The sequence below is a fragment of the Cricetulus griseus genome, chromosome 7 (assembly GCF_003668045.3).
Source record: "Cricetulus griseus strain 17A/GY chromosome 7, alternate assembly CriGri-PICRH-1.0, whole genome shotgun sequence".
NCBI lineage: Eukaryota > Metazoa > Chordata > Mammalia > Rodentia > Cricetidae > Cricetulus > Cricetulus griseus.
Window position 1 is genome coordinate 76,914,480 of NC_048600.1, and position 17,023 is coordinate 76,931,502.

The 17,023-nt window shown below is 41.8% G+C and overlaps 1 protein-coding gene across 1 annotated transcript; it reads left to right on the forward strand.

Annotated features, from left to right (window-relative positions):
* Positions 1 to 1,580: 1,580 nt before the first annotated feature.
* Positions 1,581 to 16,710, forward strand: Tvp23b (trans-golgi network vesicle protein 23 homolog B). The gene is made up of 7 exons (NM_001281883.1): positions 1,581 to 1,618; positions 3,123 to 3,205; positions 4,966 to 5,110; positions 7,159 to 7,248; positions 8,226 to 8,357; positions 13,284 to 13,412; positions 15,654 to 16,710. Exons 1-7 carry the CDS (start codon positions 1,607 to 1,609, stop codon positions 15,678 to 15,680), a joined length of 618 nt encoding a protein of 205 aa, NP_001268812.1. The 5' UTR covers positions 1,581 to 1,606; the 3' UTR covers positions 15,681 to 16,710.
* The last annotated feature ends 313 nt before the right edge of the window (positions 16,711 to 17,023 follow it).

The window sequence follows — 17,023 nt, forward strand, 5'->3', positions numbered from 1 at the left end:
AATGAAGCACATTCATATTTTATACGAAAGAGCCTCTAATACTGAGGTTCCTATTTAAATACTTAGGGGGTGGTGTCAGGGACAAGTTAGGTCATTTTGAAGAGTAGCTCACCAGCAGGGATATGGCCCACTGAAGGCCTCAGGAACTGTATAAACAGTATAGTCCCTACACAGAGTCAGTCAGACCATCCCCTTCATTAAGTCTCAGCTCTTGGAAGGTTAAGGTAGGATGTCTGAGCATCTAAGTCAGTTGGCACTACAAGGCAACACCCTGTTTCAAAAGCAAGCAAACACCACCCTCCCACATCCTCCAAAAAGAAAAAAAAATCCCCCAAACAGGTCAGAAATTCACTTTCCTGTTAAATTTTCAAAAATATGGTAACAAATTCAAATGGCATTCATATAAAAAACTGAAAACAACCAAAAGATAACTACATACACCCCCCAATACAGGGTTGGCCACTGAAAATATTCTTCAAGCAGGTTAGGGCATAGGTCATCTGCCCACCTTCACACATAGGTGTGTGACCTTGCCAAACTTTCTCTCCTTTGGCAATTGTGTTGATGTTTCTTCACTATTCTGACAGCAGGTTTGAAATAGTGCTGGCAAAGTGCCAGATAAAAATCTGGATTTCAGTGAATAGAGTCCCTTCAGTTAAGAAAAGGTGGGGGGTGGACAGTGCACGAGTCTTCCAACAATCTGACAGAAGTCGAGCAAACAGAGTATTGCTGTCATCACAGTTTCAAAGATTGCTTTACATTCTCTGAATTTTAGATCTAGGCAGGATCACACAATCAGCAGTTGACTTAAAAAAGAAAAACAACGCCTGACATTGTACTGCCAACTGCCCTGTAAAGCCATCACTATCCTCCTCGTTTTACAACTGAGGAAAGGCATACACAGAGATTGGTTATATGATCGACATATGGGGGGTAGACGCGGAAATCCAAGTGCCTGAATGTTAGGGACCAGCCTCTGCCTTTACTGCAGAACACCCACCGCTTATGTTAGTCCTCTTGCCTTTTTCCTAATCATTTTTTTTTCACTCCTTCCCTAAGACACATTTATTTCTTGTGGCAATGACTCACAGCTTGTACTTCACAGGTAGAAAAAAACCATTTTTCCTTCATTAACTCATGAAGCTTCCCTTAGAACCTACTATGCTGACCAATTCATTCCCAGGTGTTTTGCTTCTGCTTTGAGGTGCAGCTCCTGCCCCGCCCACGCTCGCCCCGGTAACGCTCGCCTCGCCCACCTCTGCCTCGCTCACTACAGAGCCTCTGCAGTTCTGGCTCCGCCCATACGCCCCTCCTCCTACTGTGCGCATTCTCCATTTTTGGACTCGTTTTCCCCGCCCCTCCCACTACGCGGCCCTGCCCTATGGTAGATATGGACCCGCCTACCGCTCTTCCGGTCCGGGGAGTTGCTCCCTCCCACGAGCCTCATTGAAAAGGAAGTGTTGCCGGCAAGTGGCTTCCGGTTGGTCGTGGACGTTGGCTTCCTGGACTGTGCTGACCAATCCGCGTCAGTTTCTCACCAGACCCGGTAGCGGCTTGCGTTGACGTGGATCCCGGAAGTTGGGGGTGGGGTTGGCGCAGGGCCGTCATGTTGTCGCAGGTGAGGGAGGGCGGCCGGGTGTCTGGAGCCGGTACGATCGCTTGAGTTGGGGCCGGGGGACCTGCCCAGTCCCCGAGGCTTTTGTGTTCGTGTGCTTGTCCCCTGCCTGAGTTGGAGGAAGGGCAGGCTGGGTGGGCAGACGTGTAGGGCCCGGGCCAGTGGTCGCTAGAGGGTTCTGTGCGTTCCGAGGGTCGGGTGGACTGGGGACCCAGGAGGAGTAGAGCTGAGGATGCTAGGTAGAGGCGGGTCGCCAGCGGGCGTGGAGCTCTGGCTGCAGGAAGTTCTGGGGGTGAAGTCAGGGTGACCCGGCTTCCCGCAGTCCACCCGGATGAGGGAACGGCCTGCAGGCGTCGTCTGCTCTCCTGCCCAAACACTCAAGTGCGGGACGGTCCTGTAGGGAGAGGAGAGTACTAGAGCCTTGGTTTCGAGTAGATGTTACCTTGCTGTTACATTGATAGTCACGATGGGTATCACATTTGTGCTGGGAGGGATCGTTGTAGCCAGTTGACTTTCGGCTAGAGATTAGTAAACGTAATATATTTCCTTCCTTTAAAAAAGTACTATAAACTCCCATTTAGATTTCTCTTTTTATTTTGTAAGTAATATCCTGCGGAATTACCATTGCTCAGGCAACTAACTGCTCCAGGCTCAGAATAGGAGTGAATAACACAGACAGGTTTCTTGCCCTGAATTGTGAGGTTGGGGTTGGGATGTTCGTGGAGGTGGCATCTATAAAGGGCATGGGGAGGGGAGAGATTAGATTGGGGAACAACATATTTTCGGAACATAATAGTAAAGACCTGGTAGTGACTTGAGTGTCTGAGGATGAGCTAACTAGATAGAATATGTGATCAGAAAAGTCTGCTATGGGGAAATATGGAGCGGAGCAAATCCATTGGTGGTTTCATCTCAGCTCTCTGAAGGTGCACCCATAATGAAGGGTGCTGGGGACAGACAACCATGCCAACTGTTCCTTTCCTACTCTTAAGCCTGTGACTGTGGATAAACTCTTCCACCTGCTGGACATTTGACATTTTTGTAGTTTCCGCTTTCCCTTCCCCAGGCAGCCTTTCCATTAAAACTTTTCTGCAACTTTAAATATTTATCCCCTTGTCTTTTTTTTTTTGTGTCTGATAGCCTTGATGCTTGTTTCACTGAGATGCAGCCCACCAAAGGGATTTTTATATGATTTCCTTCCTGTCTGCATCTTCGCTCATGACCACCCACTTTTGTGGATTCTGTGGTACTTAATTCTTGGGTTGCAGCTAATGCACTGGCTGATGTTAGCTGATTATTAGATTGTCACGGGGCAGTTTTTGTTTGTCTGTTTTCAAGTAGAGTTGGGAGTGGAGGATCTGCAGGTGCCTCTTTTCATAAGCTGTGAATTCCTGATAGTTGAAACTCATGATTTCACCTTCCATTTTGAGGATTGTGTAGGTGTATATGCAGTAGGCATATAAACACTGAATTTCATTTTTATCATAGATCTTTAATTTCCTAATAGGACAGCAATGATGACACTGAAGATGTCTCACTGTTTGACGCAGAAGAGGAGACAACCAATAGACCAAGAAAATCTAAAATCAGGTACAAGGTTGAATTAGAGTTGTGTTTCTGTCTAATCTCTTGTGTCCACCTTGGGGTCAGCTGATGGGATTTGTGTTTTTTTGTTTTTTTTTTTTTTTGCTTTGATTTTTTTTTTTTTTTTTTTGACACAGCCTCACTATGTAGTCTTGGCTGTGCTCAGATATATGCCTGCCTCTGCCTCCCTAGTGCTGGGATTAAAGGTGTGGGCTATCGCACTCAGCTCAGTGTCCCACTTTCTGATGTGAGAAAACATATGACAGAACCAAAGAGAAAAAATGTTTTTATCTGAGGTGTATTGGGAGGGTTCAGTGCATGGGCACTGTGTTTGTTTGGCTGCTTCTGGGCCCATGGTGATGCAGGACATTTTGACAGAAGGATGTAGTAGAGAAACACGGTTCATCTCATGGCAGACTAGAAACAGAAAGAACCATACCTGCCCTAAGTGACCCACTCCATCCAGACAGGCCCACCTCTTAAGGTTTCCAGCACCTCCCACAGCAGTACTGCCATCTTGGGGCCTGGTCTTCAGAAGGAGTCCATGGGAGTATCCAGGGCAGAGTAGGTTAGTTGTGCAAGCGAATTATGTTGTTGGTTTGGCGCAGTATGAGGCAGAGGTAACTTGAGATTTTCTTAGGAGTATTAGCATGTAGAATTTTGTTCAACACTGAGCTTTAAAATTAGCAAATTTGTAAAATCAGTTATTTGAGCACTGATGTTTTAAAGTATGTGCTGACTGCTGTTTTCTGAGAATGCACCATTTCTTTATATAATTTCTATAGGGAGTGTGGTTTTAGCTCAGTGGTAGAACTTAAAGCCCTAGGTTCAGTTCTCAGTTTAACAAAAAGACATAAGTCACAAAAACCAAGGAAATTATAATTTCTGTAAATACATTTTGATTTCTTTTGTAACTTTCAGAATTATATATATCTTGTATAAGTAATAAAATTCAATGTACTACTAAATGTATTCTTTCTAAAGAAATTCACTTAAGTAAAATTCTACTTGAACTTTGAAAACACTGTGCTAAGTGAAAGGTGCTGGTCATAGGAGACAACGTATTGTGTGATTTTACTTACACAGAATGTCCATCCATAATGGCTAAATCTACAGAGACAGAAAGATGATTGACTGCTTAGGGCTGAAAGGGTTGGGAACAAAAGAGGGATGCTTGCCAGTGGGTACAGACTTGCTTTTTGATGTAATAAAATGCTGTGAAATTGATTTTGGTAGTGGTCACACAACTGACTATATTAAAAAAACATTAATTTGTAGACAAATTGTGTGGTATTTGAATCATGTCTCTAAAGCTGTTTTACAAAAAGCATGCATACATACATGTATGATGATGCATGCGTGTAATCTCAGAGGTGAGGACTGGAAGATTGTGAATTTGAAGACAGCCTGAGTTACCTAGTGACACCTTATCTTTAAAAAAGGAGGAGGAAAAAAAAAAAACAAGTAGGATGAGGAGGAGGAAAGGAAGAGACAACTCCCTATGGTGACTTTGACATAATGCTAGAAGCGATTAGATAATCTGAGCTGGTATAGTTCTGATTAGGTGCTTTGAAAGTTTATGCTCAGTGAGGTGTCAGAGTCAGCCATGAAATATATTTTCTTATGACAATAGAACCTAGTTAAGTGGTGGGGACTTAAAGAGGTAATCTTTGTCCTTCCCGGGGCACCCAAATCTTATTTCATGGTTGTGAGTTGGCTGGACTTCTGGTGAAATATAATGCTGTTTATTGTGTCTTGATTTTCAGACACCCAGTGGCATCCTTCTTCCATCTGTTCTTTCGAGTCAGTGCGGTTGTAGTCTATCTCCTCTGTGAGCTTCTCAGCAGCAGCTTCATTGCCTGTATGGTGACGATTATCTTGTTGCTGTCATGTGACTTTTGGGCAGTGAAGGTAGGTTCTGTTGTTTTTAAAGTTATGCTTAATAATGAATTCAAGTAATGAATGAATTGAAAGAAACAGGACAACATTTTGGATTGGTGTTAATTTGCCTGTTACTTTAGGCCTTCCCTGTGTAAAAGTGCTGGGTATATTTGATTACATGGACACTGCTCAGTTGCGATGCCATGTGCCAAGCTACAAAATATATCTAGCAACCATAGGATCTCCATATTTTACCCAGTGTTGTTTATGAATTTCTGGGTATAATTTCTATGTGAAGTTCCAATATAGTTTGTTTACAAATGTTTAGCAAGTGTCCTTTTTTTTTTTCTTTCAAAAACCACAGGGTACTTGGGATCAGTCTTTCTCAACCAGGGGCAAGGGCAAGTTTGCAACTCACTCTGTAGACCAGTCTGACCTCAACTCAGAGATCCACTGTCTCTGCTGGAATTAAAGGCGTTTACCACCACCCCCCTATATATTTTTTTGTGGGTTTTTCAGTGTCTGAAGCATTTTTGATGTGTACAGGTGGGGTTGGAAGTAAGGGCACATTTGTTTCAGTAGTAAATATTATACTTTTAAGGAAATAGATGTTGGTTAAAATCCCATTCTGAAGATAATTCTGAGATTGGTATAAAAAACAAAGTTTGTCCGAAAAGATTAAATTGAAACAGTGACATTAGATAAAAATAAAAGTAGCACAGATAACACCAGATGAATTCAAACACAAAGAAATATATCAGTCTTTCTCTTTTAAAAGTGCTACCAACCAGCTCGCATATCATGACGTGTAGACTTATTAGTTATGAATGGTTGGCCTTAGTTTAAGTTTGTTTCTTGCCAGCTCTTTAAACTTAAATTAACCTGTTTCTTTTCATCTACATTTTGCCTTGGGGCCTTTTACCTTTCTTTCCTTCTATATATTCTACTTTCTTGCTTACTCTGTGTCTGGTGGTTGCCTGGCTGTCTGGCCTCGGGAGTTTCCCTCTCTTTCTCTCCCTCTTATTCTCTCTGTCTGCCAGCCCCACCTGTCCCTCTACTGCCTAGCTTTTGGCTGGTCAGCTTTTTATTAGACCAGTCAGGTGCCTTAGGCAGGCAAAGAAACACATCTTTATATTGTTAAAACAAATGCAGCATAAACAAGTGTAACACATCTTCACACAGTTAAAGTAATATTCCACAACAAAGGAACTTGGCAGTATAAGATTAGAAGAAATAGGGGCCCAGGACGGGTATGTTATTGTATAGCAGTAATCTTAGCACTTGGGAGGCAAGAGCAGAGTGATCACAAATTCAAGCCACCTTGGTCTACATAGTGAGTTCTAGGTCAGAGAGGGCTATGATATGAGACCCTGTACTGGCTAGTTTTGTGTCAACTTTATACAGGATAGGGTTATCAGAGAGGAGGGAGCCCCAATTGGGAAAATACTTCCAAAATAATTGGGCTGTAGGCAAGTCTATGGCATTTTCTTAATTGGTAATTTTTCAGGGAGGGCCCAGCCCATTATGGATGGTGCCTTCCCTGGCCTAGTGGTCTTGGCTTCTATAAGAAATCAGGTTGAGCAAGCTAGTAAGCAGTACCCCTCCATGGCCTCTGCATCAGCTTCTGCCTTCAGGTTCCTGCCCTGACTTCCTCTGATGATTAATTATGATGTGAAAATATAAGTTGAATAAATCCTTTCCTTCCTAAGTTGTTTTGGTCATAATGTTTTATTACAACAATAGTAACTGTAAGACAAACCCCATTTTAAAAATTAAAAATAGAAGGAAGAGAAGACCTAGGAAGGAATTAGAGGTTTAGAGGAAGGACAGTGTTCTGTCTTAGTGAGAAGAAAGGATAGTGCTTCTGGGCAGGCCTGTTGCTTATCCTGTGAGCTCCATGCATCCTGGCCTTGACATGGCCACTTTCTTTAGTCTTTAGCTAGGACTGGTACATAGGGGTTAATTGGTTATTCTGGAGGAGAGGTGAAGAATTTTAGGAAATAGTACACTATAGTAGATGGGATTTATAATGCTTTAAATGATGCTTAAAAATGTGTGTTCATATTACTTTTTCCCAGAATGTCACTGGTAGACTAATGGTTGGCCTACGTTGGTGGAATCATATTGATGAGGATGGGAAGAGCCACTGGGTGTTTGAGTCCAGAAAGGTAAACTGATAAAGAATATACAGGTTCTTTTGAGTACTGAAGGAGGAGTCAAGATTGACAGCACTACTGCAGATCTCTTGCCCTGTTAGTATTAAGTCAGACAGCCTCCAAAGCACGATGCTTTTGCTTCTTCTGTCTGGCAACAGGCATACACAGGCCAGAATCCTAAGAGCAGGCCACACTAAGCTGCCTGTCTGCCTGCTGATGAAAGTCTTCACGGTGATCCCGGCTTTGTTGCCTTGCTGGGTATCACCTTGGATCCTTCTGTGTTCAGCAGACACTTCCTCCCATATCTTTGTCTGTCTTTGTTTCCAGTGTCATTTCCTATTTGTACCCATTTGACCCTGGATACAAGGTCAGAATAATGATAGGTCTAGTCTTTAAACCAGTGCCCTCAGGAACCATGGGAGCCTGTTTATTTTGGTTCACCCTGCTTCCTAATGGTGAACATTCCATTTCCTTGTGGAAAGGTTTTTGGAGACAGGGGATAAAAATCTTGGCAACAGTTAAATTGCTTGCCCTGTGCTTGGAAGAGCCTTTCCAAGTAGTACTTCACAGAAAGCAGTGCTGTGCTCAGAGAGTTTGTGTTCCTGGCATCAAATCTGCCATGCAAACAACTCAGAACATTTATCAAGTCCTGGGTTTTGCTGAGACATGAAATCTCCTAGATGACTCTTTGATTTCTGTAACTCTTAACCTAGAAAGGCTTCATGCAATGCTTTCTTATGAGTAAGCAGTGCTAGTGCAAGGCCAAGTCTTTCCGTTCTGCTGCAAACATGCAGTGAAGTGCACGAATTTATTTAAGTTGTTGTGGTAGTAGAACCACTAGTTTTGTGCTTTTGGTTCCAGCGTGGACGTGGATCATCTCTATTAGTCTTTGAATTTGAGCACAATGTATTTTCTGTTTAAAAAGAGACTTTTACTGGTGAACCTGATATTAGTGGTTGTATTGACTTCTGTATTATTTGTTTTTGTAGTCAACTCCTCAAGACAACAAGACTGTTTCTGAGGCTGAGTCAAGAATCTTTTGGTTAGGACTCATTGCCTGTCCAATCCTGTGGGTGATCTTTGCCTTTAGTGCGCTCTTCTCCTTCAGAGTGAAGTGGCTGGTGAGTATCAGAGTCTGAGGGTGACTGCAGGTAGTCATCATCTGACCTGTGCATCAGGTTCGTTCTTACTGGACGGCCTCATTTTGTGGTTTTGAGTTCCAGTCCCCAACTCTGTTTTTCCCTGGGTGTCTGGCCACAGCCACTTGCAGTTCCTGTGGTGTCAGTGGTTGTTGTGGTCTTTTACGGTAACCTCTTGTGCTTACTTATTGCTGGGCTAGTAGATCACCCCAGATCTCAGGAGTTTAGAATAACTGTCAACTGTGCCACGACGGTTGGTTCATGGCAACCCTTGAGGTGGTCCAGCTCAACGGGCTCAGTCATCGGTTGAACTCATTGTCACTGTTGCTGCCACTCAACATGATCAAGGCAATGGGAATTGGGATCTCTTCTGGGAATTAGGAGGATGTGGAAGAGCATATGAAACAGAAATAGAGTTGCTGCTGTGTTTGAAAGATGCAGTCTGTCGCCTGAGCCAAACTGAGTCTTGACTGTGTAACAGTTGAATTTACCGCATTTGACATACACTGGCTTCTTCATGTATCTTGGCCTTCACTCGATCCCTGTTCCCCATGCTTTATATCTCTTGTCCCTGGTTTGCTGTGAAAACTTGGTTTTGTGTGTGCACACTAATATCTTCCTGTTAGGATGTGGGCGTGCTGCTTGTTTTTACTTTAGTAATCGTCTTTATATATTTGTATCATAATCTCCTTTCACAGATTAGGAGATGGATTCAGTGTTTATGGATTTGCTGCTGTGGTAGAGGAGACAGCATTTATGGATCTCTCTTGTGGATCTTGCTTGATTTGTGGTTTTAACTTAGGTGTTGTGCTTTTCTTTATCCCTCTGGATGCTATACTTAGATGTCTTATTGCCTTAAAAGACTTGATATGGATGAAAAGAAACATTCCCATGCTCCCGTTTTTGTTTGTTCTTGTGTTATTTTGTTTGATAGGATTGATAATAATTATCCTTGAGAGTACTTTTCTGATTCTTTGGTCTTGATCCGCTTGTGGGTATGCATGTGTTTGTGTGAGGTTAGCACAGGGCTGCGTGCACGTGGGCATGTGGAAGACAGAGCACACCCTCCAGGGACTGCATTGTTTTTCTCCCAGGGTTGCAGCTTGGAGCTCAATGAATAGGCCTGGCAGTCCAGTGAGCTCTGCCAGGCTCTGCTCTCAGCACTGGATTGCAGGTGTGTGCCGCTACATGGGGGTTTGAACTCAGCTCCCTATGTGTGCTTGGCAAGCACTTTCCTGACTGTTTTTACATGCATCGATTTACACGTCCTTTATTGCAGCTTCTTGTGTTGCTTGGTTGGCTACGTTCTACTGTGTGTGGGGGGGGGATTTAAATAACTTGTAGGTTTATTCTCCTTTAACTTTTTATGCCAAAGAATGTATCTCTGCCTTCTCTTGAAGGATGACTTGATTATGTTACTCCAGTTTATTTTTAGCTAGTGAATCTTCAAGAGAAAAAACCTAACCTCCATGTGAATATTGAGTCATTTTTTTCTCTTTGAACCCTTCCTCCCCCTCACCCCCCCTTTCCTCCTCCTCCTCTAATGTTAAAGCATTACAAGCTGGACAAGTCTGTATTTATTGTGTATCAGCCTTTCTGGTACCCTGTGCCCAGTCACTGTGCAAGATTATGTTTTGCTTTAACAGGAAAGTTGGCTTTTGTTAACCCTTTAAATTTAAATTTATTTTTCTGTTTTTGCCATTGTCTAATTCTGAGATACTACTTGTCTCTCTGTCTTGGCTCATTCATATGTGTTTTCATCACTGTCTTCTACTTGCTATAGTTATTTTTTTTTTTCCTGATTATTTGGTCAGCAAATGTTTTAAGAGTTCTCAGTCTGTCAGCTGCTTGGGGAGCTGGACATAACAATTAGCCAAGCAAGGTAACTGTTCTGCAGAGCTTTTGTTCTAGTGGAGTGATTGATTAGATAAAAGGTAGAGTTGGGATGGTACATGATGGTGTCAGGAGTGATGGAAAGTTGCAGGAGACGGGCAGCAGCCACAGATTAGGGGCTGCAGAGGTGTGCTGTGCCTCCTCACTGTCAGCCTCCTCTTTTGTTCTTAGCTTACATCTTAGGTCTTGACTCCCAGCTTCAGGTCTTCTAGAGGGTGACTTCTGCCCTTTCCAGCATGGATTCTGTCCTGTCATTGGCAGTGTGCTGCTTTGATGTCTTCTGCTGTGGTTTTGTAGAGTGGCTTTCCTTTTTCCCCATTCATTTTTCTGCCACTCACATTGGCAGCTCTTGTGTAGACAATCTTGTCTGTGCTGCTGTCCTGTAAGGAATTGTTCTTAATGTCTTTCCTGCATTTACTGAGGCTTACAGTCACTGCTGTGAGTCTGAGTTGGAGTGCTGTGATTGGTGATCTGCATACACAGGTGTGAGGAGGAACACAGTCAGGCTTCCCTGCCTTGACCAACTTATGTGGGTCTTGCCTTCTCCCAAGGAGTGGCATTTCTGTCTTCTGGTTGGCTGTGAACACTTGTCTGAGCCTCTGGTTGTGCCATGGTCTCAGCTCCAGGAGAGTCGGTCCAGTCTTGAATTTCTGCATTTTTTTCTTACAGCTATGTATGAATTTGGCCTTGTGTTTCTCTGTGAGTTGTGGGGAGGCAGTTTTTAGTTTATTTCCCTTGGAGCTTCTTGCAGAGTGGCACCAGACTGGCCCTTTCTCTGACCAGCAGCTCTTCTCTGTGCTTGCTGGCTTATTGGGAGACAAGATAGCTCAGGTGGTAAAGTGCTTGCTGTTCAAGCATGAGGACTTGAGTCAGACCCCATAATGGTTCCTCATAATGGGCTGGTGCAGCAGTGCACACCTGTAATCTCAGTACTGGGGAGGCAGAGATAGGTGGATCCCTAGGGCCTATTGCCGGGCCAGTCTAGCCAATTTAGCAAGTTCTGGATTCAGTGAGAAACTGTTTAGAAAAAGGTGTAGAATGAATGAGAAAATACCCAGTGTTGACATAAGCCTTTATTTACATTGCATGTGTGCCCACACAAATACACACAGACACATGAACATTCGAATACATGCACTACATACACACACACACACACACACACACACACACACACACACACACACACACACACACAGAATTATAATAATTTAAAAATCTTGCTTGCTGCTTCTTGAGGGGAGGGAGATCATAATGTGTGACTTCACTGTCCATCCTCAATACATTTTAGAATTTGTTTTCATTTAATACAGTTGATGCCTCAGCAGGATCCATGCTCTATCTGCAAGTGGATTTGTCCTATGGCATGCTGGGATGCATACTTAATACCCAGGAGCATCCCAGTATCCACTTGGGAAGTTGCTGAAGAGCACTGAAGTAGACATGAGGTTTTATGTTTACTTAGGCACCTGGCAATTGTCTCTAATCTTCTGTGCATTTCCATGAAATATAAGCTCTGCATTTTTTTCATTTTAGTAAAGATAACTTGGTTGATTATTTTCAGGTTTATATACTGGCCTATGTTCATTGTATAGTGATAAATAGTGATAAATTTCAAGATTTTTTTTTTTTTTTTTTTTTGAGACAGGGTTTCTCTGTGTAGCTCTGTAGACCAGGTTGGCCTCGAACTCACAGAGATCCGCCTGCCTCTGCCTCTGCCTCCTGTGTGCTGGGATTAAAGGCATATGCCACCATGGCCCAAGATTCATAAAGATATTTTAATTCAAATATATCTTGTACTTTAATAGATTCTCTTCTCATGCCCTCCCTCTTGGATGCCTCCCTCCTTCCTTTTACTCCCTTTGCCAGAATTTGAACCAGTTGTTTAGTTAAACATTTAAATCTTACTTAAAACCAGCTATTCAGCTTGTCATGGGTTAAGGAGAGAATGAACAACCTGTGTAGCTGTTGTTTTTCAGTGTTTACTGCATGTACTTGTTGACAACAGGATGGTAGAGCAGGGGCTGGCCACTGGATTTCAGGCCTGCCCAGACCAAGTCTGTTCTATACATTGCTACTGAAACACAACTTGGTCTGTTTGTTTGCATATTGCCTGTGTTACTTTGGAACTACAGTGGTAGAATTGAGAAAAAGACCTTGATTTTTTTGCTCACGGGATCTAAACTATAGTGTTATTTCCAGAAATCATTTGCTGATTTTTGCAGAGTGTTTAATTGCAGGACATCTTATTAGTTAGTTCTTTTGTCTAAACAGTGGTTGTGAGTCTCCTCTCTCCTCTCAGTTCTAGATGTCTGGGGTATCCCCAGGGCCACACAGCTTTGCACAGTAATTCTTCCTGTTCTCTTTCCATAAACCAGCCAGCATGTGTTCATCAGTGTGCTGCAAAGATTCCCTGATCTGCTCAATGTGCTTGACTTGAGAGAGACAGACTATGAGAATGGCTATGGATAGTGTGGTTGTTTGAATGAGGTGTTTCCTCTACAGTCTCAGGCATTTGAATGCTTAGTCTCCAGTTGGTGGTGCTGTTTGGCAAGACTTCAGAGTTGTGACCTTGCTGGAGGAAGTATGCTCCTGGGCAGGCTTGGAGAGTTTAAGGTCTCACCCTACCTCCCAGTTTGCTCTCTGCTTTGTGCTTGTGGTTTAAGATGTGAGTCTTTGGCTGCCGTACCTGCCTGGGCCCCTTCCCTGCTGTCGTGAACTCTAACCCACTCGAACTATAAGTGAAAATAAACTCTATTGGTTGTCTTGGTCATGGTATTTTATCCCAGCAACAGAAACACATATGAATGAAGATGACAACTCCTGGTGAATGGTGTGGTACCTTCTACAGAGTAGCATCAGTGAGGTCTCTTCTGCAGGCTAAGGAGTCTCATTGGTTCAACCCCTGACTTCCAGCACCTCCTTTTCTCATCACTGTCTACCTTGTCTCATTTAATGGTGGAGAGAAAAGTCAGTGTGGGGCTAGTAACCATTGATTGTTTCCTCCTCTCTCAGGCTGTGGTGATCATGGGTGTGGTGCTGCAAGGTGCCAACCTGTATGGGTATATTCGGTGTAAAGTGGGCAGTAAGAAGAACTTAACCAGCATGGCTACCTCATATCTCGGAAAGCAGTTCCTAAAACAAGTACGTGTGTTTTAGATATGGTCTGTAACTGATACAATAATGTTTGACTCCTTAACACTGGCTTGTTTTTAAATTACTTAATTTTTTTTTTTTTTTTTTATGTGGGGGTGTTTTGCCTGAATGTCTGCATGGTGCATGTCTGTAGTACTCCAGAGAGACCAGCAGAGGGCATGGATTGGATCCCTGAAACTGGATTAGAGGTGGTTGTGAGCCATGGGTGCTGGGGAATGAATGAACAGGTGTCCTTTGCAAGAGTCACTAGTGCTTTTAACTGCTGAACCATCTCTGCAGTCCACCAAATGCTTTGTAACTCTTTTTAAGTTACATGACTATGTAAGCATGAGACAACGACATGCTCTTTGAAGGCTTGCAGGACATTTCAGAAATGTATCAGTAGTTCTTAAAATTATTTTAAAACCAAGAGAAATAAATTATTGTTGCCAATCACTCATATATCTCAGAGTATCTCAAATTCAGTTGCTTTTAATTAATTATGGTTGCTTTAAATGCAAGTTCTTGAAGAGTGTATATTGCATGGTTTCAGGTTTTATAAGCACAAACAAGTTGAAAATGTTTTATCATTGGTGTTGCCTTAAAGTACTTCGATCCCCCCTCCCCCCCAGAACACAGGGTTTATTTATTTGTTTTTTGAATAATCCTTATTTTATTTTGTATGTATATGAGTGTTTTGCCTGCATGTTTGTGCCTGGCACCTGCAGAAGCTAGCTGAGGACATTGGATCCTGAGACTGGAGCTAGAGATGGTTGTGAGCCACCATGTAGGTGCCAGGAATCAAATCCTGGCTCTCTGCAAGAGCAGCCAGTGTTCTAAACCACTGAGTCATCTTTCCAGCCCCCTTGGCTTTCAGTGGGATAATGAAGTAGTTATGGTTACAGGTTTGGTTAAATGTCTTGGAAAAGTCCACTAGGTCTCTCAAAGTTTGACAGTGGATCTCAAGCTCCTGCATGTCACAATAGACAGCTCAAGATGGTTGGGCTTCCCCTTTGAGGCTTCTTATTCAGCAGATGTGGGCATGGTGTTAGGGTTAGCATTTCTAACAAATTGGTGTCAGAATTACACTGACTACCTGAATTGAGAGGCACAGTGACTTACTCGAGTGGAAAGCCGGAGGGCTGCCTCTGTTCCAAAAATTCATGCTTTTCTTCATTTTACTTCACAGTTGCCTGTTATAGAAGATAAGAAGTAGGGGAAACAAATAGTCTTTTAAAATTATACTTGCTTATTGGTGTGTTTGTACACACATGGAAAGGGGGGTGGCATGTGTATGCAAGGGCATGCTTTGGAAGTCAGAGGACAACTTTGATTCTGGTTCTCCTTCCCCCATGTGGGTCATGAGATCAAACTCAGATCATCCAGTTTGGTAACTAAGCACCTTCACATGATGACTATCTCATGGTGGCATGATTTTCACAGTTGGATTTTTGCATGGTTCCATGCTATGGTCCACTTGTTGTGCATGCTTTAGTATTGTAAGATTTTCCTTCTTTCTTTCTTTCTTTCTTTCTTTCTTTCTTTCTTTCTTTCTTTCTTTCTTTCTTTCTTTCGAGACAGTGTCTCACTCTGTACTCTTGGCTGGTCTGGAACTTGTATGTAGAACAGGCAGGCCTTGAACTCACAGAGTTCCTCCTGAAAGTTGGGATTAGAGGTGTGTGTCACTACAGCCATCTGTGATGGCTTTTGGTTTTCATATATTAGTCTTTCCCCTTATGGTTTTCAGTGTTTTAAGTTGGGAGGGACTTTACTATTGAACCTTGGATATGGTGACACTTTGCTTAATATGATAAACTGGATGTCTGAGTGGATGATGGAATCCACAGGTTGTCTTCTACATTGTTTTCACGTTTTAAGCAAATATTTATTAATATTATTTAATAATAACATATTTTATTATATTTATTTAATTTATTATATTTATTTAATAATATTATATTATATATTATATTATGTATATAATATATAAAATTATATAATATATACTATTATATAATATTATAATATATATTATATATTATAATATAATAATTATATTATTATTTAATTTATTATATAATAATAATAATAATAATAATGATAATGATAATAATAATGTGTTGAAATAATGTAATGTAGGAGCTGGCACTGCTACAAATGCAATGTTTTCCTAGGTCTGGTTCTGTGAGCTCCATGGTTATGTGAAGTGATGTAATGCTGACATTAAGGAGTGGTGTTTCTCTGTTGCAGAACACTGGGGATGCTCAGACTTCATGAGTGAAGATGGAGCCTATGTGCCATGGACTCTGGGGACAACAGAAAGATTCTTGACATTCAGAGCTCAGTCTGTGCTGCAGAGTGGGGTGTTGTGTTAACTTTGTCACTTAAAAGCGTAATTTAAAAGAAGGAGACCTTGTTGCATCTTAAACCAAATGGGGTTAGAAAGTGTGGTGTTCCTGGAGACAGTCAGAGTTTGCTGGTGGTGTATGTGTGTGCAGATAGTCCTGTGACAGCAACATGTCCCAAGTTCGTGTGTCCTCCACCTGATGGATCTTTTTGATCCATAAAATGTAGGAAGAGGCCTTCAGTCTGTTTTGTCTGTTTGCAGAGTACATTGTTCTCAGAGGTAAGTTTTGATTCAATGTAAGGGTGAACATGTTAGTTTATCTATGACTTAGAAACAGTTATTAATTTTAATGTGTTCTTTATGGTAAAGACTTATACAAGCAAGTAAAAGCTAAATTAGGACAGTTGTTAACTGATTTCTAAAATTTTGTTTTTACTTGGTAATAAGTCATTTATTTCAGGTCCATTTGACATATGTGGATATTTGCAGCTATGTGGGGTCACCCAGGGGCTGCTGCTGTGTTTCTTTTAAGTCACTCTGGAAATTGTCTAAAATCTCTTAGTGCTCATTGGGTTAATGAAATAATTACCTTTTAATAAGAATATTATTCTTATGTAATAATGGGAGTAATTGTTTAAATACTTGGCATAATAAATGCCTATGAAACATTCTAAGATCTATTTTTTTCTTGTTATAATGGGGGTATTATAAATCATACATTTGTATTAAGGATATTTCCTAAGAAAAGCAATATACTTCAGACTAAACCAAATGTAAACTATTGTAGGCAGCTGAATTCTTTTGTAGCTACTGTAAATTTTGTTGGAATCTTTAGATTATGTTGTGAATACATTTGTCCATTTTTGACATTTTTAAATGTCTTATTTATTGAATAAGGGTCTTTATTAGAGTGTAGCTTGGCAGTGTATAACTTTATATTTATATAAAACTGCAGTTTACAAAGCATTAGGTGTGTGGTCCTGTTTAATCATGGCATTTGTGACACCTTTGAGGAAAATGACCTTTGACTGTGGTAAGGAGACATCACCACAGGACCATCTGTAGACTCTCTAAAGTGGGGCAAAGCCGTTTTGGGAAGAAACTTCTCCAAAGGCTGCTTCTTCCTTTGGGTGAGTTCATTAAGTGCTTGTTGGTTGTCTGGCCTTGCTCCGTCCATTATTCCACCTGACGAAGCAGGCTGGTACTTATTAAAGATAGGTTTGTACTTGATCAGAAAGATCAAGCTTGAGGATTGGGGGGCTAACTGGATCGT